This window comes from Chelonoidis abingdonii, unplaced genomic scaffold (assembly GCF_003597395.2).
Source record: "Chelonoidis abingdonii isolate Lonesome George unplaced genomic scaffold, CheloAbing_2.0 scaffold1074, whole genome shotgun sequence".
NCBI classification, from domain to species: Eukaryota; Metazoa; Chordata; order Testudines; family Testudinidae; genus Chelonoidis; species Chelonoidis abingdonii.
In genome coordinates, this window is record NW_027425335.1 from 1 (window position 1) to 8,645 (window position 8,645).

At 41.4% G+C, this 8,645-nt stretch overlaps 1 protein-coding gene across 1 annotated transcript; it reads right to left on the minus strand.

Moving 5' to 3' along the window:
• Nucleotides 1-7,723: 7,723 nt before the first annotated feature.
• On the minus strand, nt 7,724-8,636 carry LOC116835962 (olfactory receptor 5G9-like). Its single transcript, XM_032799262.2, has one exon. The coding sequence runs from the start codon at nt 8,634-8,636 to the stop codon at nt 7,764-7,766; it is 873 nt and encodes a 290-aa protein (XP_032655153.2). The 3' UTR covers nt 7,724-7,763.
• Between the last annotated feature and the right edge of the window lie 9 nt (nt 8,637-8,645).

Sequence of the window (8,645 nt, forward strand, 5' to 3'; positions counted from 1 at the left end):
TATGAAGAAGACACATGGTTAGATTGTGGAACTCCTTGCCACAGGGATACGCTGAGATCATAAAAGTAGCAAGATCCAAAAAGAGATAGGGTATGAAAAATGTCCAGAGTTATTATGATTTATTATGATAACATTACTGAAAGGGATATTACATATCATGTCTACTGTGACATTCTTGAATCTTCTTCTGAACATCTGTTCCTGGTCACTGTCAGAAATGGGATAGCGGATTTAGATGGCATGTCTGTGTCAGCATGGCTATTTTTATGGCTCTGTGACACAGACAATGGCATTACAAGAGAGAAGTGTTCTTCAGTAGCATTCTTTTCCCAGAGATCTCAAAATATTTTATGTGCATTAATTTATAAACCTCTGCAATACATCTTCCCATTTATTTTCCTCAAATAACAGAAGATTATCACTATCAAGCATCCATTAAACACCAATCAACTTCTAGTCTTTGTGCTTAAGGTACAAATATAGAAATTCCATGACCCAAAAGACTTAAATATAAAAAAAAAATCTGGAAATACTACTTCTTCTTTTATTATGATTTATTTTGTATTACAATTAGGTGAGATTAAGACCTTGTCATTCTTGGTTCTGTATAAATGTTAGAGATGGTCAGAAAAGAAATATTACCAAGTAAATTCCATATTTCAACATTTGTTTTAAACCCAAAACAGGCCATAAAGTTGAAATGTCAACATTTTTGTGAAAGGAAAAATCATAAAATATTTAAATGCAGAAATATCTAAACATTTCATTTTGTCCATTTTATTGAAACAAACCATGCTTTTCATTGTCAATCAATATTTTGATTTAAATTATATTGAAATGCGTGATCTTGTCGTGTTGACATGTCAAATTGAAATGAAAATTTTGTTTAGTTTTTCCCAAAGCGAAAATCAAATATTTTACTTCAAAATTCAGATTTCCCAGAAACAACCCCATCCGCAAAAAACAACAAACATTCTATTATGGTGAAAAGAATCTTTGAAATTTAAAAAACAATCACGGTAAAAGTGTTGACCAGAGCTAACAAACTTAAAAGTACTCATGATTGCTGCCATGAAGAATTGAGAGTACCATAGAGTGATGCTTAGTAAGCAGGTTGCAAAAGTTTTGAATTTGGATATCAAAGACGGAGATGGTTTTCTTCATGTAAATAGTCGCACTGTTCAACTATCTCTATTTGTTTTGTGTGAAGAATCTGAAAGAAGAAATTCTCCCTGTGAAAATGAGAGCAGAGGGTGATGTCTTTCTTAAATGGGGCAGAGAGTGCATGCCGTCAGTACTAGGATGGGATGGGAAGAGTGATGGAAGTGGACACATGTATGGAATTGTGACTGAACACACTAGCCAGGGAATGAAGAGATCAGGATTCCGTGTCTTGTTCTCCACAGACTTTCTGGCTGACCTTGGACATGAGGCTGGGACTAAGTTATTCTCATCCAGTAGGAGTTGGACAGCTGATTCCCCTAGACTCTTTTGAATAGCTCAACCTATTGGTTGACTCTTCATTTACTCCAGACCATAGCTCTATAAGCCAAACATTGTCAATGGATGAATTTAAAGTCATATCTTTGAGAGATCCTCAGCTGGCATGTATCGGAGTAGCTCAGGTTATTTCAGTGGAGCTATGCTGCTATTCCCCAGCTGGGGTTCTGCATCTAAAGGTTCCTTTAGTGTTCCACTGCCGATTCAGCAAGGAGAGTGGGCTCCTCGGCTTGCCCCCACCCTTCCTGGTCCCTTTCCTTGAGCATTTCTTTCATAGTTGTGAGATGGCCACAATATCACCAACAAAAATGGTTATTTGGAAAAAAGCAATATTGGAGCCCAGACAAGCAGACAAGCAACAGATAAAGAAACTGAAAAAGAGGTTGGAAGCCCTAAGGGCATAGTGTCAGGAGTAAGAAAAGCAGTGAGTGCAGGCATGAATCCCTGGGACAATACTTAAAATGGTGAAATCTGAGTTGATAAAGGTGTCATTTTGGGAGATAAACAAGTGATTTAAGGAAAGAGAGTGAAAAGTTAACTTTACAGAGGTTGGGGAGAATTAAACAGTTAAACTTTGTGAAAATGTTAAAAAGGACCATGTTAAAAAGTGAAAATTCTTGGTTTCTTTGCAGCCATTCTGAAGGGAAAATGGGCCTTTTCCCATAAGAATGCCTATAAACAATCCAAATAAAGAGACTATCTGATTGCAATCATTTGACTGTGGACAATTTAGTCAAATTAACTAAAAAAAAAATGAGGGGGTTCTATTGTGTCTTGCCTGGTGCTCACATTATCCAGGTGTCATTAGCAGAGCACTGTGCTGATAAACAGAGTGGTCTGACAAACTGTGAGTCCTGAGTCTAACTTTGACAACACTCATCTCTTAGTTGTCATGTAGACATTCTGCCATCCCAAGAGAGGTATCTGAAGATGCTTAAATGCCACTGACACAAGACTGATCATATATGTGACTTCTTCAGACATAGTCCCTCCTGCTGTCAACCAGCTACCCAGATAGATACAACTGTTCACCCATTCAATGTCATTGCCATCTACATTCACATCACCAGGACATTCATTTCTGTTTTATCAGAGGCATGGATGGTTTTCATTTTATCATCATAGATAAAACACTTTTTTTCAGCTCATGGTCAGTAGTCTCTCCAAGTAAGGCAATATCATCCTCGTATTTAAGATTCACTCAAGATGAATCTTTAAATAGTACACCTCTACCTGGGCCACAATCAATCTTGTCATCTGATAGTCTATTATAACATTAAATACAAGTTTGGAGAAACATACCTGATGCACCCCTGATTCTACAGAAAACCAGTTTGTGATACAACCATTGACCCTCGCACAAGAGCACCAGCAGCCTTTTTGGGGCCCAAGGTGGCAGAAGCTCCCGCTCCCAAAAGTAGTGTCCCCAACAGAGAAGGCAGAAGTTCCCGCCCCCAAAATACCGCCCACAACAGCGGTGGCAGAACATCTGGCCGCCACAGTCGCTGCCCCCCAAATGTCAGTGCCCTATGCGACCACCTAGGTCACCTAGTGGGTTGTGCTGGTCCTGATAGTAGTGTTCCTCTATGTGGCACACTAAGCCCTCATAAATCCCACAATGGTGAAGCCGTATCCACAGCACTGATTGATGCAGTGAGCCAAAACCGGCAACAAAGTCTATAAATATGAGGGTAACATCCTTTGGTCACTCTAGGAGCTTTTCAGTAACATTCTATCAAGTGTGGCACCTGGGTTTTCTCTTTAATAATTGTAAAGATTGTTTCAGGATCTGTCACTACCATGGTGCTTTTTCTACCACATAATGGAATGTTAGTCCATTATGTGGTCTGTTAGTCTATAAGGTGCCACAGGGCTCTTTGCTGCTATAATGGAATGTGTATTTCACCCAACAGGTTTATCTAGGAACTAGAACCTATGTCCCTCGGGGAAGAGCGAGGAAGCCCTTTCCAACAGTTGTGTAACACCTTACATTTAATGTGTCTACAAGTCAGCTAGGGGTGTGATTCCCAGCTTATACAGACTCACTCATTGTAGCTCTCATTGAGGTAAGTCAATCAAAATAGTAATGTAGCTGCTGTAGTACAGGCAGTGGCACGTGTTGGCATGGGCTAGGCATGTTGATTACATACCCATGAGGTTCAGGCAGGTTTCTACTCAGTGAAACTAGTCTGTGCATCCACTCACTGCTGTCCATGATACCTACTGCTACACTGCTAATTTTGGAATGCTAGCTCGATAAACTGGGAATCCCACCTCTAGCTCATAGTGTAGATGCAGCCTTAATGGACATTGTGAGTCAATGCGTTAAAGGCTGTAGCATGCTGCCTGGGGGACACTGGAAACAGTTTGAACAGGCTGGGTCACACTGGGGGAACCACACTGAGAGTTATACGGATACATAGGAGAATCTGGGCAGGCCAAGAGAAGGCAAATCGGAAGGTTGTGTTCGAAGGCAAATCAGACAGGTTATGTTCCTGTAATTTAAGAGCGAAGTCAAATTAATTTAGCTTTTAGCATAGTATGAGATTATATAACATTAAGTGTATGTGCAGGGCTCTGGCAGGAGATGTCCTACCCCCAGGGGTTTTCTTGTGATTTCAAGGTCATTATATCACAGCTCAAACCAAAATCATCTCCTGACCCCTCTGTCATTGATTTCTCCAGTACAGCTCTTTTAAGAGACCTTGATTAGGTAATGAGACAGACAGTGGGTATCCACTCAAAGTGTAGCTTCAAAATAATGCATTTTAGTTGGGTCCAACCCCAAGAATTTCCTTGAAAATCCACCTCACATGTATTATCCCAAAAAGACCTTTGAAATCCCAATATCTCCCAGCACTGCATTATTCATGTCTTCCTCCTAAAGAAGCACCATGCAATTCTACAGAAGAACATAAACATTTTCATTTTAATGCAAGTGAAGTCAAAGATGTGAAACTTAATTCAGTAAACATTTGTTCAAGGATTTTTTCATATATGCAATATAGTAATATAGTGCCTGAACCTCTTGCTACACTTACTTAACACAAATTTTCTTCTAACCTTACTCCCATCTATATGGGGTTAGTTCTTCACATCTTTTTTCTCCATTCCAGTCTGTCTTGAATGCTATTCTTTGGAAACTCTGCAGCTAATCATGTCCTTTAGTATGACATACATCTATCTAGTTCTGGGTCTGCCAACCCTTCTCTTTCCCTCCACTTCTAAGTTTAACTCCTGTTTCCTATATCTTCTTCTGATTTTCTTTTCACATGGCCAAACCATCTATGCCTCAATTCCATCAGCTTTTCTATAACTGATACCAACTTCACATTTCCCTACTTCATTAGTTCCAAACATGGCCCATCCACGGAACACCAAATATCCATCTCTACATTTTCATTTCCATTATATTTAAGATCTGCTCCTGTCTCTTCTTCAATGTCCAGAATTCAGAGCCCCTCTGAAAGTTCAGGTCTAATTAACATCTTCCAGATCTCACTTTTCAGTGTGGTAGGTTAGTGAAAATACAAATGCTCATATAATAGGCATACAATGCAAAATCCAGCAAGAACGTTATTCCTATGAAGATGTTGTACACATGAATAATGTTATTGAAATTACACGTGAGTACCAACTCCTAGCACGAGGGTGAATGTATCTGCAGGGTTGAGATCATGCATAATGTTTATCAGATTCAGTCCTTCCATTGGTCTGTAAGTGGAAATCTTCTAAGCCTCAGTTGGAGGTTTGAAGGCAGATAGGCTGTAGGGTATGTCCATTTAGTCTAAACATTCAAGTGCATGCAGTATCATGTCTCCAGAGATGAAGAGATTCACAAAAACATAATAGGGAAATGAAGAAGCCCCACTCAGTGGATACCTCCTCCCTTTCTTTCTGTAGGATTTTCACACAAGGTAAGGTTGATGGTTTGGTGAACCACTGTTGGGAGGGTATTCCATGCATGTGCTGATGGCATGAAGAAGAAACTTAATTAGACAGTGGAACTTCTTGCCACATTTAGACTTTGAAGACCAAAAAATGTAGCAAAATTTCAGATAAGGTTTGGATAAGACAAATATTCAGGGTTATTATAATTAATTATGACAACATATTTTAAAAGGATATGAAACATTATGTTTTCAGAGATTAAGCCACATAACCCAGTCACTGTCCCACATTAAACAGTTTTAAACAAGGTTCAGAGTTCGCTTTGCAAAGACCTCAGTCTGGTTAGTACCTTGGCAAAACACACCATTAAAAATCTCTTTTTATAACCTTTTATTAAGACAAGAAGTAAAAATGCATTTGAACTGTAAAATATTAAATCAGGCTTTCATTTTAACAACATATCTTGATCCCTTTTTTTTGAGCTGGAGACAGTTTTTAAAAAACAATTACATAAGTTCATGGAGGAAGGTCATCAATGGCTACTATTAATCCAGAAGGCCAGACAGGCAACCCCCTGTTCTGGGTGTCCCTAAACCTCTGACTGCCAGAAGCTGGGACTGTGTGACAGGGGATGTATCACTCAATAATTGTCTGTTCTGTTCATTCTCTTTGAAGAATCTGGCACTGGTCATTGGCAGAAAGATAATAGTGGGCTAGATGGACCATTGGTCAGACCTGGAATGGTCTTTCATTTGTTCTTATGTTCTAACATGATAATAGGTGGTTCACTAGTCAATGGGAGATGCAGAGGAGTGGGGTGTGAGGGAGACAAATCCTTTTGCTTGTCTTTCTCAGCTAGGAACTCTCTAACCCCTAAGTTTTGTTTGTTTGTTTGTTTGTTTTTACACATGAAACTGGGGATGAAGGAGGAAGAAGAATGAATTAGAAGGAGGAGACCACTCATATCTTTGATTCCAATAGTCAGGGTAGTCACCTGGAATGTGAGAAAGCCCCACTTCAAGTGCCTGATAAAGAGACAGGATTTAAACAAGGGAACTTTCCCGACTCATGTGGATGCCCTAACCACTGGGATACACTCATTTGGGCCTCTCTCTAACTCTCCTGTTCAAGACTAAGTTCCCTGAGGAGTAAACCCATTGGCTCCAATGATTATTATATTATCCTTATTAATTATTATTGAAAATCCTTGAGATTTTTGTAGGATAAAATAAGATAACTGATATTAAATGGAGTTTCAATAAATTAGTCAAAAAAACAAAATAAGAGAGTTTAATAGATTGAGAGATTATTTTTTTATAGAATTGGCCAGAATCTCAGCTGCCATAAATTGGCCATAGATCCCCCGAAATCAGTGGGCCTGATTAAAGAGATATGGAAATAGAGGAAAGGAAGAAATGTGTGACTGACTGTAAGGGTGCAGACTCACCTCTGTGGTGCCTCCTGCTGGTCACTTCTGGGAATTAGCTCATTCCAGCTAGGAGCACCCTCTGCAGGCCGGTGATCCGTCTGTCCTCTTGGCCGCCGTGTCCCTCCCTGGACCCCGGTGTCCTTTTAACTGGGGTGCTTCCCCCTGGCAGTACCCCACCAATCTAGGTCTCCCCTCCCAGGGGAAGCCTCAACCCACTATCCCCACTTTGCCTCAATATATGGCTACTGCCCAGTGTCCATCTAGCCCCCGTTCACTGGGGCAGACTGCAGTATCAGCCACTCATCATAGGCAAAGGGGTTTGGACCTGCTGCCTTTGCCTGCCACTGGGGTGCCCCCTGTAACTCCTAGTACCTCTTGGCCTTAACCTAGGCCGCAGCCTGGGGCTTTCCAGGCAGGAGCTCCCCAGCTCCTCTGCTTTTCTCCAGCCCTGCTCCATTCTGGTACCCTATGTCTAGCTCTCTGCAGCCAGGCCCTTATCTCTCTACAGGCAGAGGGAGACTGACTGGGTTTCTGGCTCACTTCCTCTTATAGGAGCCAGCTGGGCCTGACTGGGACCTGGCCACAGCTGAGCGTCCTTTCTCTCAATCAGTCCAGGCTTTCTTCCCGCGCCACTGCCCTCTCCTTGGCTGTTTAAAGCTCCGAAGGGCAGGAGTGGATAACCACCCCACTACACTGACTCTACAGAGCACTCACTCTGGATTTAGGATACCCAAGATCCAGGCCCCAATACTCCAGTGGCTCTTGTACAACTGGGAATCTGGCCTGCTGACTTCAAGGGAGCCATACTTATTTAGACCAACTGAGCTTTTGTCCGAATTTGTCTCAGTTACCTGAGCTGAGAATTTCCCAAACACCAGTTACCCACAGTTCTATGCTCTCTAAAGTAAAAATATGTAATTTAATTTATTTAACATCATCAACATTAGTTGAGAAACTTTAATTTCCCCAACATTTTCCTTAGAGCTGTTTTCACCTCTTTGTTTTTCAGGCTGTAGATGATGGGGTTTAACATGGGGGTCAAGATGCTGTACTGGATGGAGAATATTTCATCCAGCACCACAGAAGAGACTGAGCTGGGTTTTGTGTACTGGAGAAAAGCTGTCAGGTACAATAAGCCAACCACAATCAGGTGGGAGCTGCAGGTGGAGAAGACTTTACGCCTGCCCTCTGCAGAGCGTATCCCCAGGACGGTGGAGATGATGTGAATGTAGGAGATCAGTGTTAGGAGGAAGGAGATTAAGGCAAATGTCAGAACAGAAGTATGAAGCACCACTTCAGTGATGAAGGTTTCAGTGCAGGACAGTCGTAAGAGAGGAGGGAGCTCACAGCTGAAATGGCTGATTTGATTGGGCCCACAAAAATGCAATTTGAGGGCAAAAACAGTGTTTAGCAGGGCATGGAAGATGCCTATTGCCCATGCTCCATTCACCAGCTGAACACAGATCCTTGTGCTCATTGTTTCCATATAATGCAACGGGTAACAGATGGCAGCATAGCGGTCATAAGCCATGGCTGAGAGAATGAAAGCTTCAGCAGCAGCTGAGAGGAGGATGAAGAACATCTGAGCAATGCAGCCAATGACAGAAATACTTTTGCGCTCTGCTAGGAAGTTCATCAGCATATTGGGCACTGTGACTGAGGAATAACAAATATCAACAAATGATAAATGGAAGAGGAAGAAGTACATAGGGGTGTGAAGGTGAGAATCAGCTCTTATCACCACCATGATCACTATGTTACCACCCAGAGTGATTAGGTAAATAACTAAAAACACCAGGAAGAGAAAAATCTGCATCTGTTGGTC